The 25,647-nt window shown below is 41.3% G+C and overlaps 1 protein-coding gene and 1 pseudogene across 2 annotated transcripts in view; both read left to right on the top strand.

The window, feature by feature from the left end:
• Positions 1 to 3,009: 3,009 nt before the first annotated feature.
• Positions 3,010 to 8,801, top strand: LOC139536545 (protein SAND-like; annotated as a pseudogene).
• Positions 8,802 to 15,021: 6,220 nt separating this feature from the next.
• The window catches only part of LOC139535582 (macrophage-stimulating protein receptor-like), a 33,304-nt gene continuing 22,678 nt past the window's right edge, over positions 15,022 to 25,647 (top strand). For both annotated transcript variants that reach the window (XM_071335138.1, XM_071335137.1), the window contains exons 1-2: positions 15,022 to 15,226; positions 17,325 to 18,645. In XM_071335138.1, the coding sequence (XP_071191239.1) occupies positions 17,428 to 18,645 (1,218 nt within the window). In that variant the 5' untranslated portion in view covers positions 15,022 to 15,226; positions 17,325 to 17,427. The remainder of the gene's footprint in view (positions 15,227 to 17,324; positions 18,646 to 25,647) is intronic.

Raw genomic sequence — 25,647 nt, 5'->3', positions numbered from 1 at the left:
TCCAACATTTTAATGTAGTCAACAGTGTGGGACTTCCAACTTCATTGGCTGATCCCTCCTGGTGACCCTGTTGGAGTCATGTCCAACCGGGTCATCAGGAGGGATCAGCCAATCGTGAAGAAGAAAATGTATTACTTAAAATGGAGATAGGCTCAATGGCACTGCTCATGCTGTCACATACACCATAATGGCACAGGCACAATGATGAGGCCTCTTTCCATCTCTATGACCATAGCCATTGACGGAAGAGTGTTGTACCAGTCATATTTCTCTTTTATCTGTATCATGATAGCAACATAGTCACACAGAAAAACTGTCAGTGTATCAGACTCAAAACTTTGAGGCAGGATGCACAACAACACTATTGCTCATACGGAAACTCACTGTTTTGTAAGCAAATGTTGACCATCACCCCCTCTGTGATGTTGACAGACTTGGTATCTACTATCTTGTGTTTCAGGTGGTTCTCCCGGTAGTTACTTAGGTAGCAGTGATGGCTGGAGACGTCCACAACAGGGGTGTACCATGGGAGATCCAACAGAATGGCACCAATGGACCGTCTCTGCAACGAGAGGACTGAAAGCCCCACCACAGGCCAGGTGGGCAAGGCAACTATAATGGTGGCATTGTGCTCCAGCAAGCAATGTCCACTTGTAGTCTACCTACTGTAGATGTCATGTTACTACAGAACAGTTCCCTTGTCGGGAATACAAAATCCAGTGATTGCCCTGAACAATGAAAATGAATAGTTCTCTAATTGAAATATGTGGCCACTTGAACATAGGCTAAATTGGCTGCTTCAATAATTTCCTCCAATGAAAACAGGAATTAGAATAATTATTTGGATATTGGATATTTCGTTATTGGAAATCGTTTAGAATAAATACTGTACAAGCCACATTCGCTATTGATTACGCTAACGGCTCTCGCTGTGTCATAATTTCCCAAGAGAGACAGCAGCAGTGAAAGAACTGTTGCATCCATAGTCGCCTGAGTAATGGAGCAAACGGAGCAGCTGCTTCCCAACTTTCAAAATAGTTTTTAATCAGAAAATCCTAATCCATTGTGTCATTTGTAATTTTCTAATATGAGTAATGTTTTGAGCTAGTATGTATTAAAATGGATAATTAACAGATTGCATTTTGCACCCCGTCCCCCGTCGCCTCAAGATGAATGGTTTTGACCACTGGAATGTTTTGCTTCACTAGCAAGCACCACGATTTTAGTTCAGTGCAATTAGAAAGCACTAGTTGCGCTGCTGGTGTATAAAATGAAAAGGCACCTGCAAAAGAAAATAGTTAAAAAAAAATCTATTTTGTTGTGCTGTTGTTACATTTGTATCGTTGTTTCATCATTTGAGCAGCGTGCATCATGAGCCAATTCATTGTATAATTTCACTTTGACTGTAGCTATGTATTCGCGTAAATGGGCCAAATGAAAAAGCACAGGATAATTTATACCTCGTTAAAACAAACTGTGCTGCTTGGCTTGGTAATTAATATAGAAAAAATAAACAATTTCTACCCTCTTTGCATCAAATATGTATGCTACTGAGACAAGTTCATTTAAAAAATGTTCATGGTGACTGTAACAGTGCTTAAAACAAAAGTGCCAAAAAAAGTCAATGTTGGGGGGAAAACAGAACGGTCAATTAATGTGCTTGCTGAGAGTGAAGGAGTGCTGCATCAGATGACCTGGCCTCCACAATCACCCGACCTCAACCCAATTGAGATTGTTTGGAATGATTTTGACCGCGGCGTGAAGGAAAAGCAGCCAACAAGTGCTCAGCATATGTGGAACTCCTTCAAGACTGTTGGAAAAACATTCCAGGTGAAGCTGGTTGAGAGAATGCCAAGAGTGTGCAAAGCTGTCATCAAAGCAAAGGGTGGCTACTTTGAAGACTCTCAAATATGAAATATATTTGTTTCACACATTTTTGGTTACCACATGATTCCATGTGTTATTTCATTGTTTTGATGTCTTCACTATTATTCTACAATGTAGAAAACAGTACAAATAAAGAAGAACCCTGGAATGAGTAGGTGTGTCCAAAGTTTTGACTGGTACTGCATATATAGCTGCCCAAAAAATGCTCATTTGATACTGATAAATTAATAATTTGTTAGCAATATTGATCAATGACCAAATTTAATTTGCAAAACTCCACAGTTTGTATTTTCAAGTTGACAGTTCTTGTTCAAAGCCCTTCCAGATAACACTGTCATATTGAGAAAGAAAATAGTTAAAAGATAAATCAAAGTTCACATTTGTAATTGTAGTACATTATTGTGATCGCATTATTTGTGACAAAAATATGAAAAGTCAATGTGCAATTTAACCACTCTGCCTACATATACATATTACCTCAATTACCTCGACTAACTGGTGCCCCCGCACATTGACTCTGTACCTGTACCCCCTGTATATAGCCTCGCTATTGTTGTTTTACTGCTGCTGTTAATTATTTGTTACTTTTATTTTCATTTTTTTTTACTTATCTATTTTTTATTTTAACACTTTTTATTTTCTTAACTTCTTAAAGCATTGTGGGTTAAGGGCTTGTAAGTAAGCATTTCACTGTAAGCTCTCCCTGTTGTATTCGACGCGTGTGACAAATAACATTTGATTCTTCTTGACCTACCAAGTGCAAAACTCTAATATTATTATTACAATATTATTCCTCCCATTTTTTAATTTAATTTCCTCATTGTTATGTGTTATCCTGGCCACATTCTTAACAGTTTGACCTGTCAATTGAGCACTGTGGGTGGGGATTGTCAGAGGAGGAGCAGGATATTTGTGACAGTCACTGAGTTGGTAGGGTTTTAGACCTGTCAATCAATCACTATGGGTGGGGTTTTCAGGGAAAGGGTGGGATGTTTGAGTCACTGGGTTCGTAGGGTTTCAGACCTGTCAATTCATTATTAGGGGTGGGATTTTCAGGGAAGGGAGTAGATTACCAATCTAGTCATTAAAACACGTTTTCAATATAATTTAGTTTGACAAAACCTACGAAAAATTATTGTGTTCTGTTCATAAATATGGATTCCCCCTGTTAAGAAACACTGTAGAATTACAGTAAGTTTATTAAAAAAATGTTATGGGGAGGTCCTTTTCATAACGGAGTTATCTCAAAGCTCTACTGAGGTAAAAACAAATAAACATTATATACAATAAAAACAACATACATTTAGAATCAAGGCAGGTAAAATAGCAATAGTGCGCTAGGTGCTCAATACATTTTAGATTGAGACTAGGTAGCAGTGATGGCTGGAGACGTCCAGTAGAAATGGGTTTTAAGGCCCGTTTTAAAAGTTCAGAGTGATTGTTCAGAGTGACATTTTACATTGAGACTAGGTAGCAGTGATGGCTGGAGACGTCCATGAAAAACAGTCAGTAGAAGTGGGTTTTAAGTCCCGTTTTAAAAGTTCAGAGTGGTCAGGGAGAGCATTCCATAGGCGAGGGGCAAGGGAGCAGAAGGCTCGGTCCTTCATAGTTTGGAGACGTGTTTGGGGACTTGAAGCAGTAGGGAGTGGCTGGAGTGGAGAGTGCAAAGTAGCTCGCTGATTAAGATATGGTCGCTGATTTGCTCACCCTCACCCAGCTCAACCACATCTTCCATCACAAGCAGAACTACGACCTGGACCGCCTACTGACAGGCTCCGAGCATCTCACGGACAACCTGCTGCGTCTGTTGGACCGTGACCCGGGCCTGCTCGTCAGCACTGTCACTTGCCTCCCCCTTGCCAGCTCCACCAGCGACTTGGTCTCCTCCAGCCTGCAGGCTGCCAAGACCAAGAACCTGATCTTCTCCATCCTCCTAGCTGGGGACTGCCTGGGCACCCTGGTACGCAAGAAGGACCAGTACCTGCACCATATGGACCTGCACCTGCTCTTCAACCTGGTGGGCGTCATCTTTCCGCGAGGGTGAAGGCTGGACGCCCATCTGCCACCCTAAGTTCAACACTGCTGGCTTCTTCCACACCCACATCTCTTACCTGGAGCCGGCCTCTGACCTTTGCCTCATCCTGGTGTCCGCCGACCGGGAGGACTTCTTTAACCTTTCTGATTGCAAGCACTGCTTCCTGGAGCGGCTGAGCCAACGCACTGCCTACAAGGCCTTGAAGGAGGCGTTGAAGTGCCCCAGCTACTCTGTCAGCCAGGTCAGCATCCCAGAGCTCAGGCACTTTCTGTACAAGTCCAAGACCTCTGGAATCTACACATGGTGAGTATGGACGGTTTATGTAATGTACAACAGGGGTTCCCAAAATGTTTCACTCAGGCCCCCCTTTCAAGTATTGGGGAACATCCCTCGCCCCCCCCTGCATGCCATGTCTATTTCTATGGGCACAAGCACTTTTCATGGTACAAACTGTTCACACCCCTCATGTTGGTGAATATATATTCCTGCAATTCTACACATTTTGTCATGGGGTGCAGAGCAAATGTAGCAGTTTTAAAGCAAATTTTCTTGCAATTCTATACATTTTGCGATGTCTAATGTGTGATATTAAAGTGACTCAAACATTACAACAAATTCTATGGGCTAAAAAACCTAGCTAAAAATGTTAGCTGACATGGACTAGTTGATGTGGACATTTCTGACAAGTTATAAATAGCTCTCTATGGTATGTATGACTGACATGACAAGAGGATAACACTACCCAATTTTGAAATTGCTCATTGTGCATTCTACTATTAAAACTTTCAAGAGTAAGTTGAAAGCCGGACTGAGTTCCTTTAAAAAATAAACAATAATACAAATATTTTTTGGGGGGGGGTTGGGGAACCACAGTTTGGGAGCCACTGGTGTACACCATCACGGCATATACGGTTTATAGTCCTTGATACCCGTTTTACCTTTTTTCCCCCATTCTGTTTCTGTGTCTTCCACCAGCCCTGAGCTGCCCCTGCTATACCAATCTGTAGAGGAGCAGGAGAGGCTGATGGGATTGTACCAGTACCTCCACAGCCGCTTGCACCACCCGACACGCCCCCTGCGCTCCATCTACCGCTGTGGAGAGACTGAGAACCTGCTGGCCTGGGTAAGCATAGTACACTGGTTTTATACCATTGTAGCTGATCTTAAAATGCACAGTCTTGTAGTGTAGAAGGAAGATGTTTGTCCATGCGGCTCTCTTCAGAGGATATCTGTAGTACCATGGTTATTAATCTCTCCTCTAAACCCTCTTCCTCTACCCTACCTCTCCTTCAGGTGACAAGTGGCATTGAGCTCTACCTCTGTTTCAGTCCCCTGGGAACCAAGGCCGTGGCCGTGGCTGCTGTTAATGAGGGAGGACGACTGACCTAGCTACAGTACTAAGAAACCCTGGCCCTCTAAACCTGCTGCCTCGTGACGTTGAAGTCGGATGGACACTATTGTAGGTCATGGATGTAATGCCAACAAATCATCATGCATCACTTTTGTGCATATGCAGTCTGTTTGCTCTTTGCAGATTCTTCAGTCTATGGTCATCAGGGGGTAAAATTAGGTAATCACAATGAGGGTAAAGCTATGTTTTATCAAACATCATTTCATGATTTTAATTGGTGGTTGACCTATGGGAATTGAGAGATATCAAATCAAATGTATTTATATAGCCCTTCTTACATCAGCTGATATCTCAAAGTGCTGTACAGAAACCCAGCCTAAAACCCCAAACAGCAAGCAATGCAGGTGTAGAAGCACGGTGGCTAGGAAAAACTCCCTAGAAAGGCCAAAACCTAGGAAGAAACCTAGAGAGGAACCAGGCTATGAGGGGTGGCCAGTCCTCTTCTGGCTGTGCCGGGTGGAGATTATAACAGAACATGGCCAAGATGTTCAAATGTTCATAAATTACCAGCATGGTCAAATAATAATAATCACAGTAGTTGTCGAGGGTGTAGCAAGTCAGCACCTCAGGAGTAAATGTCAGTTGGCTTTTCATAGCCGATCATTAAGAGTATCTCTACCGCTCCTGCTGTCTCTAGAGAGTTGAAAACAGCAGGTCTGGGACAGGTAGCACGTCCGGTGAACAGGTCAGGGTTCCATAGCCGCAGGCAGAACAGTTGAAACTGGAGCAGCGGCACGGCCAGGTGGACTGGGAACAGCAAGGAGTCATCATGCCAGGTAGTCCTGAGGCATGGTCCTAGGGCTCAGGTCCTCCGAGAGAGAGAAAGAAAGAGAGAAAGAATTAGAGAGAGCATACTTAAATTCACACAGGACACCGGATAAGACAGGAGAAGTACTCCAGATATAACAAACTGACCCTAGTCCCCCGACACAAACTACTGCAGCATAAATACTGGAGGCTGAGACAGGAGGGGTCAGGAGACACTGTGGCCCCATCCGATGATACCCCCAGACAGGGCCAAACAGGAAGGATATAACTCCACCCACTTTGCCAAAGCACAGCCCCCACAGCACTAGAGGGATATCTTCAACCACCAACTTACCATCCTGAGACAAGGCCGAGTATAGCCCACAAAGATCTCCGCCACGGCACAACCCAAGGGGGGGCGCCAACCCAGACAGGGAGATCACGTCAGTAACTCAACCCACTCAAATGACGCACCCCTCCTAGGGACGGCATGAAAGAGCACCAGTAAGCCAGTGACTCAGCCCCTGTAATAGGGTTAGAGGCAGAGAATCCCAGTGGAGAGAGGGGAACCGGCCAGGCAGAGACAGCAAGGGCGGTTTATTGCTCCAGAGCCTTTCCGTTCACCTTCACACTCCTGGGCCAGACTACACTCAATCATATGACCCACTGAAGAGATGAGTCTTCAGTAAAGACTTAAAGATATGCAGCAGACATTTCTATTAATAACAATGCCGAAATCTGTGATGGTGTCCCAATTGCTATAAGATGATGATTATTTGAAACTGTAATAGACCTGTCATTGATTTGCCATATGTTAATAATTATAATGTGCCCTGCCAACGTATTGCCACGGTCCGTGCCATGGTAAAACGTGCACTCCTGTAGATCTAAAATAATTGCATAGTGAACGTTTTATCTAGGTGAGCCACACAACCAGAAAAACAAGGTGAAGCAATTCAGGCATTATTGAAAGTCAGGACAATCCCTGTCCAAGAAGAAACATAATGTATATAGTTGAGAAAATAGATTAAGCAAGCAGTAGGGATTTATAATTAAATGTGGAGTGGAGCTTTAGCTATAGGTACGTGATTACAACGTGGACGGGTACCTTCAAAATTATTCAGCAATCATAATTTATTCGAAAAACAGTTTCCATCATCATTTGTTGCAATTAAGAAAGCCAGACAAAATAAGAATCCACCCGTTGAGCAGATAAAAATGTCGATGTTTAGAACAGTTCTCTTATAGTTGCCGTTTCTATTACACGTCCTAATGTTGTTGTTTTTTTTGCGACTTGCTTTTGTCAAATAAACGTGGGTCAATGGAAACCTGCCTTATATTGTCAAAAGAGTCCCTAATGGTTAGCCCATTAATTGATGAAACCAAGAAAGATTAATCTCACTTTCTGACTGTAATGCAGTTAGCCCCATGCACTCTACTTACAGTATATGCACCTACTTTAAACACGTACTTCTATTAATTCCACTCTTTTGTTTATCAGCATACTCAAATGGGAAAAGTCTACAATGATTACTGTTGTGTTGCTCAGAAGAGTTGTTTTAATTATTATTTGTGTCTTTATTTGTTGCTTGGGTTTTGGATCAAGGATTTCACTGTCAAAGGTGATGTGCTTGGGAAAGTATCTTTATTTTAAGATGGGAATCTCTGAGTTGTCTGTAATAGTAGGATTTTTTAGTTTACATGCCTGCTCTGCTTGGTATAGTCGGCTATCAAAAAAGCTGAAAGAGAGAATGCAGGTCATGCAAAATAATGTTATCAGGTTTATGCTGAATGTCCCCGCTAGGACCCACATAGGGGTGCAGGAGTTCCGGGAGGTGGGCATGTTGCCTTTTGAGTCCAGAGTGGACCAACTTAAACTTAATCATATGTTTGACTTCTTAAATGATCGTGCCCCAGGTTACATGAAAAACCACATTGATATGGTCTATAACCAACACAGTCACAATACCAGAGCTCGTGTTATGTCTTGTAAACTCCCAAGAGTAAACAGTACTGTGAGGAGCACGTTTTTCCATACAGGCATTTGTCTATGGAATAGCTTTCCCTTCGAGATCAAGCACATAAAAAGTAAAAGTAGCTTTAAAAAGCAGGCATCGTTTTTCATTTGGACAAGGCTGTCTAAGTAAGGGAAACCACTCCACTGCCCCTTGTGCCCCCTACTGCTGGTCAGGTGTATTTATTTGAAGGATCGATATGATGTGAAATTAATAGATTGTTTTAATGTGAAATTAATATGGTTTTGTAAGGTTAGGGAGAAGTGCAGTGAATAGTGCCACATTTTAGGATGTCAATATAAATGAATGTATTTATGGTTGTTTGTAATTTGTCTTTTCTTTTAATCATTATATGTGTTATTGTTTATACCATCGAGGACCACTTTAGAACAAGCGTTTTAATTAACACTTTCAAGTGATATCCTCTGGGTCCACATTGTACATTTTGTTGTATATGTCTGTTGCCCAAAATAAATTCAATACATCGGGTTGATAAATTTTGACATTCACAGTCAAGGTGATTCAAAAGCTTTCCCTTACTTTTCATGCCAAATTGCCTTTATAGTTGTGCTAATGGTGTGTGATGGCTGGAGCTTGTTAGAGTTTTATGGTATTGTAGCTGCTTCAAGTCTAGCTCCTAGATCTAACATTTTACCCATTTGTCTAGAGATTAATTGTCTAATATTATGATAAATAATCAAATAAATTATGACATTTCATGTGTACGTGTTCATCTCTGAATACAACACAGTGTGAGGATTTTGTCTGTAGGCTATCATAAGACAACTGGCATCAGATATGACCTTTGGTTTGATTTAGTAACTATTTAAGCGGCAATCTGCTTGCCTGGCTACCAGACTCCTTGCTCCGGCCAAACGCTAGGCTACGCCCAGAGACGTTAGTTTCTTCTACGCAATGAGCCTTGATCTGAGTACCTCTCCGACCCTTCACCGAATGCGAACACGTTCTGGGCCATCTGATTGGTCCAGAAACCGATGGGTTGGGCCATAGCCAGAACACACGTGGGAAAAGTGGTGGTTTGAAAATTCTTCATTGGCTTTGATACTCTGATTGGTTAGAGACGATCCAATCGCTGATTAATTTGTTTTGTACAACGCCCTTCTTGCCCTTCATCACCACAAACAACTTCAATGATGGCAGTCTCAGACTAAAGTATGTAGTGAACGACAGAGCAGCGGAAGATTTTAGTGTGAGTTGTCAGGCTAGCAATCTGCAGTAGCTACATCCATTTTTGGACTTGTAATATGAATGATCTGTACCCATTGATTCTTAAAGAATTTAACTTATAAATGCCCCATGAGCTTAGTTCAACTGTCGTATTCAATCTGAACACAAACTATACGCTTGTTTTACTCCAATGTTTCTAAACAAAGTAAATGTAAACAAACACAATATAGCTTCAAAACGTGGTTAAAACTATAATTTTGATATCATGGATGGTCAGTCCTTGCATCCATAGCTCTGTCTATAAATGTGATAGTGGTTACATTTCTCTCCTCAGCTTTTTAGCGAAGCAGTGGCAGGGGACACTTATTATTTTATCTGCTGTTGCCGCTTTAACCACATAGGCTACTTACAAGAGACAGTATAGACTTCATATGGGCAAATAAAATTCAATCAATAAAAAGGAAAGTTTTACATCTTCTTAAGTCTGAGGGTGGTTGTAACCTTCCAGACTTGGAATGGTATCAACATGTCACCCAAGGCTTTTACTTGCGACATATAATTAAATGCACTAAAGAGGAATAATGGGTACATATTGAAGATGCGCATGCTCATCCCCAGGATCTTTTTATGTGGATAAAGGATAAAGCTAAGAACATTAACAACTTCATAGTTAAGAACACTATAACAACATGGATGAAAATTAAACGTATTCTCAAAAACCAATATAACACCCTAAAAACAAAACCTTAACAAAACCTTTCAGAATTCCCCAATACATTGGTCCACATTGAAGACTAAAGGCATAGAATCCGTAAATGACTTGGTAACAGGAAATACACGTATTTCCATGACAGAATTAAAAAGTAATTTTGGACTGACCAATAGTTTCAAATATTGTACATGCAACTTAAAAGTTACATATCACAATATTTTGATTGGAAATCTTTTGGACAACAGAGCAACCTTGAGGGACTCTCCAGAGGAGCAATGGAACTTCCTGTACTACTCTTGGCAGGAATCCAGATTATTTTAATGATTCTTATTCCTGTGTATATGAAGATACAGTATAAGTTAATGTATATTCTATATGTGATATGATCTTTAGATGGTATTTTTCATGATGTACAGTGTGACCTATTAAATGGGTCAAGATTGGCATCATACTCCTCAAGTTCATGAAAGGCATTCAATTGAACAGTTTTTGGGTGTCATCCATTCTCTTGCTGACTCGGGGAGTAGGCTAGGTATAGTAAGAGTCAATTGAATTCCGTGGTGGTGGTAAGTCTAGGATTATGTTTTCTCTTACAGTAAGTGCATGGACATGACAAGGATGTCATACAAAACCAGGGTGTCAGAGTTTAAGGGTCTGTATTTAATCAAGCAATGGTTTGTCTCAACCTGCTCAATTTGGTTTACACAGGAGCAGAGGAGGGTTTATTTTGATTCCAACATACAATAATCACTTATCACTAAATATATCCTTTAACTGTGTTTTCATGTGCAAACAGGTATCTAGACACAGATAAATCCATTGACCACATAATGCAAGCTCCACAACATTTTTCTGGCCTGGAGATACATGTATTGCCCAGTCCAAAGCAGAGACATTATTGTGTGTTCAAGTTATTTTTCTTATCTGCTTGGGGGTAGTTGTCACGCCCTGACCTTAGAGAGACTTTTTTATGTCTCTTTTTGGTTTGGTCAGGGTGTGATTTGGGTGGGCATTCTATGTCCTTTATTTCTATGATTTGTGTTTCTATGTTTTGGCCGGGTATGGTTCTCAATCAGGGACAGCTGTCTATCGTTGTCTCTGATTGGGAATCATACTTAGGCAGCCCTTTTTCCCACCTGTGATTGTGGGTAGTTATCTTCATTAGTGGCACTATAGCCCTGTAAGCTTCACGGTTGTTTCTTCGTTTCTTGTTTTGTTGGCGACATTTACTAAAATAAAATAAAATGTACGCTCACCACGCTGCACTTTGGTCCACTTCTTTCGACGGCCGTGACAGTAGTTGATCCCATTTGCACACTTTCTTTATATCTCACATGATCCAGATTACATATCCATAAAAGGGTGATTTAGGCTTCATCAAAATTCTTTAGTTGTCACCTTATATTTAGCAGTAAGCCAAAAGTGTCTTTGAAATCTTATTTGAGTCAGAAAAGGATGTTCATATGATAGGGAAGATATATAAAATCTTGCAGAGAGCATATCCAACTAACAATATCTTAGAACAAATATATAAACTATTGGAACCAAGACTTAAAAAGAACTGATGTTGGCACAAGATGGAGGGAAAGTTGGAACATTTTATCCAGTATAAACTAATGTATAGAATGTATTATACAAGAGACAAAATTCACAAATTCTACAGCACACTAGTAGTAATGTCTTAAGTGTAAAACCAATAATGACTCAATAATCCATGCTTTCTGGGAATGCTATAAAGTCTGGAAGTTGTGGGTGGAGCTAGAACGTTGGCTGTCAGAAGTATTACCAAAGATATTTATCGCTAACCTAAGACAGTTCACCTGTGTCATTTACTGTGGGAGAAGCATAGTGAGCAGAACAACAAGGAGGTGGGCAAAGCCAATCACGAGCTTCTGAGATCCAATTGGCGTGTTGTAGCATGAATTGCATATTTCTATTAGGGAACGCCTCCTCAGTGAAGTGTAAACTTAATTCAACCTTGCACTCCTTCTAAACAACAATTGTTTTTTGTTTTACTTTGGCAAAGCGTCAAGTCTATAAAACTTAATGCACTGTGTTTGTAACAGTTTCTAGTTTTGCAAACAGAAACATTTATTGAGATCAGATGTTTCATTGATGAGGAGATTTGCAGAATGTTGGACCAGTTTCAACAAAATCCATCCTCTCCCATTACCTGGGACTGGACTTCCTCTCACTACCATATTTGATGGTGAGAAAAAACTTTCTTCTGCTTTGGGACTGGACCCCATTCCACTATTTAGCCCTATCTAATCCTATTCCAGGCCAATGTTCTGCAAGGACAGAACACTACCACTTAACACCCCCAACAAATCTTCTGCAGTAAAACTTTGCAATCCCAAGTAATTGTCTACAGCTGCCACCACAACCTCAACCTCTATAGTTCGATTTCTGCAGTACTGTTGACAATCATGGCTATGAATGCTAAGAAACCCACCTGACCGAAGCACATATTATTCCCATCCCTCTCTATTGGTTCTCTGACTATTCACAGGAATCCTTTCAGGATCCCTTACCCTGTACCCATCTTCCTCTACCACTCTCTTCACTGTTTCAGTATATGACACTTTCTGTACTACTCTGACCCTGGTAACCTCAACCTGCCTTTCCCTCACTGGACACCTCTGATCTCCAGCCCCATGGGTACCCCCACAGCTTACAAACACACAACTTTCTCCACCGATACTACAAATTCCTTAATCTCATGCCCTTCCGCACACTTCTCACATCTAGTAATCTCCCACCTGCACACTGCTGCAACATGAACATAAGCATGGCACCTAAAACACTGTAGTATTTTCGGAACAAAAGCTCTCACAGGATAACGAGAAAACGTTCTAAACGGATGCTTCAGCTTTATAGCCATGTGACCTGTCTGGGTTACCCCTTCTGTCTGTGGTATTACAATGCATATTTCAAGACATGGCATATGGGGGTGTAGTGAGATACCCAATGGGCTGGATGATTTTCTTCTCATCACACATCTTGAAAAAACTTTTACAAAAAACTTGGAAGTCAATCAATCCGCCATCATTGACACAATGGAAAATCTAATGATTTATTATTGAAATATTGAAATAGCATGAGTGGCCAAGGAAAAGTAATTGGTACAATTTAAGGCCAAGTGGCAAACAATAATGCAGGCACTAGTGATAAGGGTGTTTAGGATATATGTATGTGTATATATATTATTTATTAGAAAAATAAATAAAAACACATTTCAACCACACATGTGGATACAATGTATGTAAAAACCATTGAATTTAACACAAAAAAGTGTTGAAACGTATTTACATTGTGGTCCTCTTGTTAACAAACTACATCATCCATCAATGAACAACAAATTAAATATAGAAAACGAATGGAGTTGAGGCAGCTTGGAAAAGTCAGTATGGCTTGAGCAGAGGGTGCATCGATGGTAAACCTACATTAGAGCCATGGAGCAAGTCAGTCTGTCAGACAAGCCAGGAGCTCTTCATCAGGGCCCATGGCTTTGTCCAACATTCCCAGTTCCTTCAGTACCGCTCCTCCCTAGGTAGCTGATCCTTCATTGCCAACAGTAGCACCCAACTGGGTGATTTATCGGCTGCAGTAAAGAACCAGAAATTCAACCACACATCAGCGGTGGTCAGGAACAGTTCCTCTGCCTCTCTAACATCTCAGACACAGCCACAGCCATCTTCACCTTCCAACCAGCAGGTGTGACAAAGAAGCAACAGCTGGTCAAATGGATTTAACATGAAAGTCTTTTAACTTTGACATTGAAGACCACCACATATCAAGACAGATGTTTTTTTCTCTAAAAAATAAAGTCAAAATAAAAACAAATAAAACTAAGTTTGAATGATACTGATGGTAACGTTGTTACATCTAATGTCTGTTTGCCTGAGGCTGATGCCGTGTAGGTGTTTGTACACTTGTACACATGCATATACACACACTCACATTCAAGCGCACACACGTGCACATGCACAGACACACATACAGTACACACATGTAAATAGTGTCATACATGCACTGGAGCGTATTCAGTTGGCCTTGCTGTTAGGGTTTTTGCAGTCCTTCATGTTTTTTGTTTTTGCATTGTTTTATGTTTTTCTTAGTTTTTCTCTTTTTTCTCTTTTGTTCATTTGTTGGTATGTTGGTGCATTGTGGGACGTGGCTGGGAGTGTCTTGGAGCTGGGTAATGGATTCATTATTTTGGGGGGGGGGGGGGGGTCTCGGTTGGTTGAGGGGCAGCTCTCGGAAACTGTGGTGGGGGGGCTGGTGGTTTGGAGCTTTGGCCTGTGGCCGATAGGTATTTTTGATCTTGTGGGAGATCTGTCGACGTGCCCTTGAGCAGGGCGTTGACCCTGGATGCTTCTGTGGGTCGCTCTGGATGGGAGTTAGATGACTGAATGTAATGTAAATGTTGAGTGACTTCACTGCAAGTAGATTGTATGTTTTAATATTCAACAAAAAAGAGATTTAGCAATGAAAAAATTATGGATTTGAAAGTTTTACAATTTTCTTTTTACAAGAGCTCTCAGCCTAGCTCTAGGCGATCTCATGGCACCATGTCAACCACCGAACCCAACGCATGTAAGCATGCGTGTCCGGCCAGATGAGATGTAGTCATTGTTTGTGTGTCTGTAAATTGTTGTTCGTTTGTATCTGGAGTGTAACAAACTATTATGTAAAATAAAAAGAAATCGTATAGATTTTGTTTCTTTTTTTGTAAGATTTTCATTATTCAAACAACAAGACCGAAACAAAGTACAGTAGGCTTATAACCATTTATGTCCAACCAAAATGTCCGAATATATCCAGCAAGAACTGGCAAAAATGACAATTACTATTTTAGAATAATGAAATTGGAAATAAATGTTTTAAGTGAAGTGGCAAGCTGCATTATCTACTTCACTGTCATTTTATGCACTTGGAAGTTGGCACGCTGTATTATGCGCGAAGAGGAAGTGAATGCGTGCGCTCAGTTGAGGAGTACAGCAGACCATCTGGTGCACCGCAGTCTATGATTCACCTTTCGCCTGGAAATAAAAACTGTTTTCATTGTTTGAAAATAGCGTAGGCTACGCATACAGCTAATTCTCCATGAAAATAAATATTGGTGAAGGGAAAACTTTTCGAAGTCCGCGCGTGGTCAAGGAATTGTCAATTATGCTGTCAAGAGGACAAATCTGAGATTCGTGACGTTTGTGCATTACCTCAAACAGGTAAGTAGCGAAAAGTTATGGTTTAGTAACATGCATTACATAATTTTGCAGAGAGTTCTGAGTTTCCTCGTTCTTTGTGGTTCTCACCCAAATACTATATTGTGATTTTTAGACATCATCGAATATATTCAACTTTATAGTGGATTAAAATGTATATTGTGAACACTGATTGATTTAATAATCTGAAACATTTCCTACATGGGGTGCTTCAAACGTGTCTACTCCATTCTTTCTGTTTATATGGTATTCTATATTCTGTTTATATCTACTCCACTTGAATGACAGAACATTTATTCGGTTTGTTGTTTTTGTCAGTGTTTGAATTTGGGTTGATAGTTGCTGAAATCCCAAAATTATATATTATCAGTGTATTGATTACGACCGTATGTGTCGACCTGGATTTATGAGGAATTGTGTACCTTGTCATAACTGTTTCAATATGATATACACATGGCATTTCCTGCAAGCCAGATAAGCTCATATTGCGTTGTTCCATGTTTAACAGGGTGTCTGTGTGGAATTATAAACCTATTAATCACGTCTCTGTAGTTTTGGATAGCTAAAACATGCATTAGCGCCATTGGACATGTTCACAGGCTCAGACAGTAGACCAAGCTGCAGAGACAAATCATGGGTTTCTCAGAACTACTGAACTCCACTCTATTCATTGATACATATTGAAATGCTCTACTCTTCAAATGACCTTTGTAGAAAGCACCTGAATGAAGATAATGCTATTTGTGACTTTTCAATGACCAAGACCAGATTGCAATGCGTTGCATGCCTACCTGTAAATGGCAATGAATGGAAACTACATTTCAAACCTTTGGTTTATTAACCATGAGCATGAAGAAAGTCACTCAGTCCTTACACCCATGTCCCTGCTGCTTTTAAACACTAAACCTCTGTTTGTTTGACATGACGTTGCAGGTGTTAAAATGTAACATGTATGCCAATGCTATTCTATGAATTATTGATGTTGTGTATACTGTATATGTATATATATATAAATTAAGATTTCCAACTTTTCATCAAGTCTAAAGGCTAAAAACTTTATTATAGGTATTTTTTTTACTGTATCTTGAAGACTGTTATATAACCGCATTATAATGCTTCTGTTGTTGAAATTCTACAACTCGTTTTTTGAGAAGTCCCGCTTTTCATGTCTGACTTAAGAGGCACGTATTGTATGACCATCAGTCCGTGTGCATCTTTTCCCCAGAAAGGCATGTAGTGGTTGTGACAGGAATGCAAAGTAGAGAGGCCCAGGTCCCTGAGTGCTACCTGTAACCTGGCTGTAATATGTCCGGTTAATCATCAACCCAGGGGATGTGGCTCATTGCAAATGCACAATGTCAGGGACATGGAGTGCTCTGGTCAACTTCCCGGGACATGGAGTGCTTTGGTCAACTTCAGCAGTAGCTACATGTATGTCATGTCATGGCTCAGTATTGATTGGCAATTAGAATGTGTTTAACCCATTCATCATTCGAACGTAAAGACCTCTAGGGAAATTAAAGCTTCTAGGGAAATTGCTATTCTCTTGCATTAGAAGATGTCTGGATTATTGATCTGTATTGCACTGGAAAGACAGAGGGTTTGAATTACTTTTACCTGCTTTGTATGAGAACATGGCACAATTTGGGGTAGATGCTTCGACACTACTAGGGCTTTTACATTATTAGGTTGTGCTTTAGCAATGCATTTTCAAGCTCAAAGGACAGAGCATGACATTTTCAGGCACTTTGAAATACTTCAGATTGTTAATTAAAATAAAGGCTTTCGTATGTCATGATGGAAGAAGTTTCACAGACACATACTGTGTAATACCAACACAGCTCTCTTTGGCTACCGGTATCTAAACATTTCCTATTAGGCTGTTGTTTACTATGAGACAGCGGAAGCTTTTAACATTGCTTTCTTATGACCACATCTCTTCATCACTGTCTCTCTCATACTTGTCTCGACCAGAAAGTACTATACTCTACGTTATTTTAGATAGAATCCCATTATGTTTATAGCTTAGGAATCATATTGATTTCAATCTTGTGGACAGTCAGGACCACTTTAATCATTTATAATTTTTTATTTTCCTCAGAGATCTGCAGCTGGTCTCAATAAGGATGACATTGTCCAACAATCAGACCTGGAGGTAACGCAAGGACGTCAGTCTCCCCTTCTCTCTGCATCTGAGAGTGGAGATGGTCCACTGGGCCACACAGTGGTTGACATGTGTCTGGCTCCAGACTGTCTTGACCTCCACATTGGACACCTGCCCCTCCACAGCCCCTAGCCCTGTCAACTTCTCTGTGGTCTACACCATGCCCTTCTTCCAAACAAAGAGCCCCATCCAAAACATAGTGACCAACTCAATGTACCAGGAAGTGTATGTGGCATCTCAGAATGTGATCGAGGCTGTGAACATGAGTTTGGAGAAGGTGTGGGAGCTTCCTACAGGCCCAGTGGGCAGCCCTGAGTGTAAGATTTGTGATTTGTGTGACGTTGACAAGGATCCCAACTTCCTAGAGAACACTGACAATGAGGTATTGTTGTTGGATACATTCTTTATGTATTTATACTCTTGTGGGAGTTCTCAATATGGTGTATGCCATTTCCACCAACTTAAGACAGATGGACAACCACCCAATAAGAATTCATCAAAATGTTTATTCAGAAAAGAATCTAACTCTGCTGCCTATTGTCCTGACTGCCTTGCCAGCCCGCTGGGCACCAAAGTCACCATGGTGGAGGAGGGACAGACTGTATACTTTTTTGTGGCTTCCACTGTAAATGACAGCGTGACACAGAGATATGACAGGAAGTCCATATCAGTGCGCCGACCATTGGCGTCAGAAGACGGTTTTTACAATGACGTGCGGGGACTGACCGTTCTGCCTAGCCTGCGCAGGACCTACAACATTGAGTATGTCTACAGCTTCTTCACCCAGGAGTTTGTCTACTTCCTGTCCGTCCAGAGAGAGAGCCCTGACCAAGAGTTCTCCCCGTTTCAGACGCGGCTGGGCCGCCTGCCGAGGAATGAGTGGGAGATGAGGAGGTACCGGGAGGTGGTTCTGGAGTGCCGGTTTGAACCCAAACGGAGGAGAAGGAACACGGTAAGCGGGAGTGAGGCCTTTAAGGATGTGGTGTACAACGTGGTGCAGGCAGCCCACTTTGGGAAGGCAGGCAGTGAGCTGGCAGATGAACTAGGGGCAGAGGAAGAGGATGACATCCTGTATGGAGTGTTCGCTGTCACAGATGACAATGGGGTCACAGAGCACGACTCAGCCCTCTGTGCCTTTCCAATGGACAACGTGAACAAGGCCATCGATGACGGGGTGGATGACTGCTGTAAGTCCGGCCCAGAGCAGCTGTCCCGGGGACTTTGCCACTTCCAGGCCTGCGAGAGCTGTCCTCATGAGGTGAGTCCACCAGCCCACCAACTCAACACTCACTCACACAGGTTGATCCAGAGAGGTGTTGGTAAATTGTGTTATATACATTATGCGTACACAGTCTGTTCAGGTTGTCTTCACAATGCATAGATAGCATGAGAGTTATTCCCTTACTTCACTTTAATATTTGTGACAGACTGGGTAAACGTTAGTTAGGCTACTTAATAGGGGTGAAACAGTTCACAAAACTCGGTTCGGTACGTTACTGTACTGTTTTTACATGGTTCGGTACGGTTTCGATACATCGACAAAATAAATGCCTGAGAAATATGTAATTTGTATTTAGATTTTTCATTTATTATAATAGTAAACATGGGTAGCTTGAATTCCCAGGAGAATATGGAAACAAAGGGACAACAAAAAACAGCAGTGCCTGCCTTATAATATGAAATAATATAGTCATTTAAAACAGAACTTCAACAAGACTGCTTAGTCCAGCAGCATATATCAACATTAAGTCACATAGCAGTGCTCTAAACAAAATAGGACCACTTGAGACTGGTTACTTGAAAAAAATATATATATCAGATTTTCTAGTTTTTATTTAAGAAGATTAGTCTATCCACATTATCTGTAGTGAGCACAGATCGGCTTACTGTGACAATGTCAGCTGCTGTGGAGAATACCCTCTCGCTAGGGACAGAGGTCCCAGGCACAGCCAGGTAGCGCCTTGCTAAAATGGCAACATGAGGGTATGTTAACTCTTTGGTCTTCCACCATGTAAGTGGATCAGTATCCAGAGGAATAAGGTCCACTTCACTGTATGAGGTCACCTCCTCCTCTATGACCTTGACCTTTGACTTGGTTCCCTGCTCCTGGGTCATGAACAAAAAGCTCAGCCATGGCAGACTTCTTTTCTGGAGGAGAACCCCTGTTGTCTGTTATCTCTGGAGAGGGGTTGGCTCCTGTGGTATCTGTGGCTTGACCCTGCAGAATTAAATTAGATGAAAACCTCTGAAGTGGCTTTAAAAATATGATTTGTTGTTAGGAATATATATCAGACACTATTATGACAATTACAATTATTACTTTATAATGAATTGTTAAATCACTAATTAATAAAATAAATGTCACATTAACAAAATAAATACAATACCTGTTGTATATTGGTCACAATCTCTGCTGTGAATTCATTGTAGACTCTCAGACGAGCAGCAGCATCCAGGTGCAGCAGGGACTTGAACCGGGATCCAAAGCGGTGCTCTTGTGTAAGAAGTCTTGAACACCAGGGTCAGCATACTAGGCTCCAGGTTAACTCTGATAGCAGTCTTGACATCCCTTACTGTGGGTTCATCTTCCTCAGATGCCACCATTGATTTCAGGATCATTGTGTTCATAGGCAGGACCATCGAAACTGATGGAATGCTCTCAGTGCATATCAGTGTTGTGACTGTTTTGAGAGGTTTGCACACTTTGATAACTTCCTCTGCTAGTCTTATGTCATTTTCAGACAAGGTCACAATATCTTTGACATTCTTCCTCACAGCTTGATCAGTCATTGTAGAATACACCGCAACTCTCTGCTCAAGGTATCTCTCAAACATGTCATGGCTTGAATTCCATCTAGTAGGGACATCTTAGATTAGTTTGTGGTTTGGCAGCTCCAGCATCTCCTGTTTTGTCTTGAAAACATGTGCAGCAGTTGTGCTTTTATAAAAGAAGGATACCACCTTCCTGATCTTTGCTAGGAGGCGAGAGACTGGATTCACTGACGTTGCTTTTTGAGATGCAGATTAATAACGTGAGCAAAGCATCCCATCTGTGGCCCCAATCCAGCTAGTGCAACTGCATTTACAATATTTCTAGTGTTGTCAGTGGTCACAGGAATCGTTACATTATCCCTCTCCAACTTCCACACTGCAACTACTTCCCTTAGCTCTTCCCCCAAGTTTACACTGGTGTGACTACTCTCAAGGGGACGTGTTTGAAGGACATGGCTTTTTATCTCCCACTCTGCCGTAATTAAATTAGCCATTACAGTAAAATAGCTCTAGATGTCCAACTGTCTGTGGTTAGAGCTACAGACCACGTTTCTGACAACTCGCTCTCAAGTTGTTTTTTTGTTTTTTTGTGTAAGGCAGGTATTAATGTCTGGGCAAAATGTGTACGGGAAGGAATAGTGAAGTGCGGCTCGACCACTTTAAACATGTTTCTGAATGTAACGGCTGTCGTAGTCGTTCTCCTCCTCGGACGAGGAGGAGCATGGATCGGACCAAAATGCAGATGGGTAAGTGTTCATTATTTAATGACAAAACAACAAAACACTTCAAAATACAAAAACAACAAATGTGACAAACCCGAAACAGTCCTGTGTGGCCCAAACGCTGACACAGGAACAAACGAACGAGACAGTACTGTGTGGTGCAAATAAACACAGACACAGCGACAATCACCCACCAACAAACAATGTGAAACCACCTACCTTAATATGGTTCTCAATCAGAGGAGATGAAAACCACCTGCCTCTAATTGAGAACCATATCAGGTCACCCATTTACCAACATAGAAACACATAACATAGAAATGCCCACCCACACTCACGCCCTGACCGACTAACACATACAAAACAACAGAAAACAGGTCAGGAACGTGACACTGAACCCTGCATTCTCTACCACAGAGAAGGGTCTCATATCTGCCGCTATGAATTTGCGAAGGGAGTCGAAAAGAGAACACACAGAAGGCTGTTGTATAAAACACCTGTCTCCGGATACATCTTCAAACTAAGGACAACCATAGCATCCATGACAGAGAGGGAGAAGCGTTCATCCATGTATACGGGTAAAATAGTCTAGCTAGCTACATTATCAGATATTATGTTTCTAATTTGGTCAGAAAGTCGTTTTCATTGCAAGTTAAAGCGTACTGTTAGCTAGCTAGCTAACGTTAGCTTGCTGGCTCGCTAGCTAACGTTACGTGTATGATCTGTGTAGTAATATTATTCGTATCTCAGAGTCATTTGCATTTCTAGTTAATGTAAACTCACCCCATTCCGTACAAATGTGCGTAACCGCGACATTCAAACGAGGCTACAAAGAAAACTAATGGGACTAATGTGTTGACTTCAAAATCTGGGGTGTGAACTACGTTTCTATTCAAGCGTTGATTGACATGGTAATGGCTCTATAGTATTGGAGAAAAGTTGAAAAAAACTGACCCTCCGTTACATCTTGATGTGTCATGTCGTAACGTACAGCACGCATAAAGCAACTATTTCTGTCTTACAATCTCTCTCCACCAGGTGTAGCACATCTCTCATCGTTTAAAAACAAGAAATGGACAGTGACGGGGGTAAGGGGGGGATACCTAGTCATTTTTTTCGTCATCATTGCATGCGATCATCATTCTCAAAGCCGCTGTTTACTTCTAAGATCACTTTAGCACCGCCCTAAAAAAACGATTCAAATTCGACACAAACCTTCAAATAGGTACAGTGGGGCAAAAAAGTATTTAGTCAGCCACCAATTGTGCAAGTTCTCCCACTTAAAAAGATGAGAGAGGCCTGTAATTTTCATCATAGGTACACTTCAACTATGACAGACAAAATGAGGGGGAAAAAGCCAGAAAATCACATTGTAGGATTTTTAATGAATTTATTTGCAAATTATGGTGGAAAATAAGTATTTGGTCAATAACAAAAGTTTCTCAATACTTTGTTATATACCCTTTGTTGGCAATGACAGAGGTCAAACGTTTTCTGTAAGTCTTCACAAGGTTTTCACACACTGTTGCTGGTATTTTGGCCCATTCCTCCATGCAGATCTCCTCTAGAGCAGTGATGTTTTGGGGCTGTTGCTGGGCAACACGGACTTTCAACTCCCTCCAAAGATTTTCTATGGGGTTGAGATCTGGAGACTGGCTAGGCCACTCCAGGACCTTGAAATGCTTCTTACGAAGCCACTCCTTCGTTGCCCGGGCGGTGTGTTTGGGATCATTGTCATGCTGAAAGACCCAGCCACGTTTCATCTTCAATGCCCTTGCTGATGGTAGGCTTTGTTACTTTGGTCCCAGCTCTCTGCAGGTCATTCACTAGGTCCCCCCGTGTGGTTTTGGGATTTTTGCTCACCGTTCTTGTGATCATTTTGACCCCACAGGGTGAGATCTTGAGTGGAGCCCCAGATCGAGGGGGATTATCAGTGGTCTTGTATGTCTTCCATTTCCTAATAATTGCTCCCACAGTTGATTTCTTCAAACCAAGCTGCTTACCTATTGCAGATTCAGTCTTCCCAGCCTGGTGCAGGTCTACAATTTTGTTTCTGGTGTCCTTTGACAGCTCTTTGGTCTTGGCCATAGTGGAGTTTGGAGTGTGACTGTTTGAGGTTGTGGACAGGTGTCTTTTATACTGATAACAAGTTCAAACAGGTGCCATTAATACAGGTAACGAGTGGAGGACAGAAGAAAATAAGTTACTTAAAGAAGAAGTTACAGGTCTGTGAGAGCCAGAAATCTTGCTTGTTTGTAGGTGACCAAATACTTATTTTCCACCATAATTTGCAAATAAATTCATAAAAAATCCTACAATGTGATTTTCTGGATTTTTTCCCTCATTTTGTCTGTCATAGTTGAAGTGTACCTATGATGAAAATTACAGGCCTCTCTCATCTTTTTAAGTGGGAGAACTTGCACAATTGGTGGCTGACTAAATACTTTTTTGCCCCACTGTATGTAATGACACATTATATAAACTCTTTATAGTGTTTTATTTACATTTTAGAGGCGATAAGGTGATAAGTTGGACAGATCGAGTGAAAAAAGCAATTTTCCCACACGACATCTGTCCTTCTCACTATAACGCATTAGTTTCGCTTCCCCACCCGCCATTTTTAAAAAGACCGCTCATTGCCTGCTTGAATTATGCAGAAACGGGCAGTGTTTAGGTCATGTAATTGATTTTGTTGGAAAGGGGAGAAATTGTGCTTTACAATGGTATTGACATTACAGTTGATCTGGAAGTATTACGTTTTGGGGGCGCTAAAATAAGGGCAATTGTACGGACCAAGGCGATGTACGAGTTTACGTGAGTTTACGTTACATGTATAAACAAAAGACTCCATCCACTATGCAAGTAACCATTTCACTGTACCGTTTACACCTTCTGTATCCTGTGCATATGACAAATAAACTTAGATTGTATTTGATATAGTGTGTGTTTACCATAGAAGGTAATGTGAAGAACAACATGACCTGCACCAAAGTCAAATTAGGATATAACGTTAGGTCAATGAGACAGTGTCCAAGTTCTAAAATTCTCCGGTAGGATGCCCTGCTTATATTTAGTCAGTCAACACCTTTTAAAATTTTACTACATAAGACCGAATCGAGACGGTCGGTCACAAATGGTAGGCTTACCACATAGATCGGCATTCCTAAAATACTTTTGAACGTCTTTTTTTGGTGCATTCCGGACAGGCCTTGACTTCCACGTTTCGTTCAGATTTTGTCCGTCTGGACCAACCTTGATTTGGCCCAAACATAGATGTCTATAAATGGCGTCTTTTCAGCTTTTATTGAGAACTGAAAATGAACCTGATTTCAACGTCTGGAAAAATATTTTCACATTCATTCAGAACCTAAAGTGAACCCAACTTTAATATCTGGAAAAATACGTATTTTAGATATCTTTTCAAAGTCATTTTGCTTACTAGTAGGGGCGGCAATATATTTGTCTTGACTAGGACGGACCGGCCCTGAGCCTAGATGCGTTACGTACATGTCTGGCTGGACTGGTTAAATGGAGACTTGGATGTCTGTTTGTGATCCAGTGATAAAATAAAAAAAACAACTGTACAAAAGTATGAAGGATAATGAGTGCACCAGGAGACAGGTGTGAGCTATTTTCCAACCAGGAAGAAGTGGACTCTCCAGAGGAGCAATGGAACATCCTGTACTACTCTTTCGGCAGGAAACCAGATTATTGCAATGACTCTCATTCCTGTGTATCAGTGGAGGCTGCTCAGAGGAGGAATGGGAGAACCAGGCTCCTCAATGAATTTCATAAAAATGAAAATAGTGAAACATAAAAAATATGTCCTTTTTAGATATCCTAAATATACTCACGTCACCAAATAATTGATTAAAACACACTGTTTTGCAATGATGGTATACAGTAGCCTCAATAGCACTCCGTAGGGTAGCACCATGGTGTAGCCAGAGGACAGCTAGTTTCCGTCCTCTGTGTACACTGACTTCAATACAAAACCTAGGAGGCTCGTGGTTCTCTCCCCCTTCCATAAACTTACACAGTAGTGATAACAACTTCCGGAGGACGTCATCCAACCTATCAGAGCTCTTGCCCACCCAATGAAAGGATCAGATAATTAATATAGTACAGAAAGCACAAGCTACAGCCAGCTAGCACTGCAGTGCATAACATGTGGTGAGTAGTTGACTCAAAGAGAGAGAAAGACAATAGTTGAACAGTTTTGAACAAATTAATTTCTTCAAAAATGAAGGAGAAGCAAGAGAGAGAGAGAGAGAGAGAGAGAGAGAGAGAGAGAGAGAGAGAGAGAGAGAGAGAGCTAGCTGTATTTCGTATATTCACTTTCACTTTCTTAGCTAGCAAATGCAGCTAGCTTGTTTAGCCTACTCAAACACCTGGCTCAAACAGAGAGCGATGCTATGCTACCTAGCTGGCTATGGCTATCCAACACTGGAATTCTTCCAAGTCAAGTTAAGCTTAACTTTAATGCATTGTCACTGGGGCCCGCCGATGTATTGTAACTGCTAAACTGCTTGCAAACTGTACACTGTACTGCATGATTGTAGCGGCTTTACTAACGCATTAGTTCTAGTAGCTATGTTAGCTAATATGGTGACCACGATGTAGGCTGTGTGTAGCGGTTAGAGGTTATTATATGAAGGTTTGGCTTGGAAAGTTTTTTTTTGCCATGTCACAGACAGCTGATGTGTTGTGCACTGAAGTCCACAAGCGACGGGAATAGGTGAGAGGAGGAGAGCGCGTAGATGTGA

Source organism: Salvelinus alpinus, chromosome 12, assembly GCF_045679555.1.
Source record: "Salvelinus alpinus chromosome 12, SLU_Salpinus.1, whole genome shotgun sequence".
In the NCBI taxonomy this organism is placed as follows: domain Eukaryota; kingdom Metazoa; phylum Chordata; class Actinopteri; order Salmoniformes; family Salmonidae; genus Salvelinus; species Salvelinus alpinus.
This window is presented reverse-complemented; position numbering and strand designations above follow the sequence as displayed.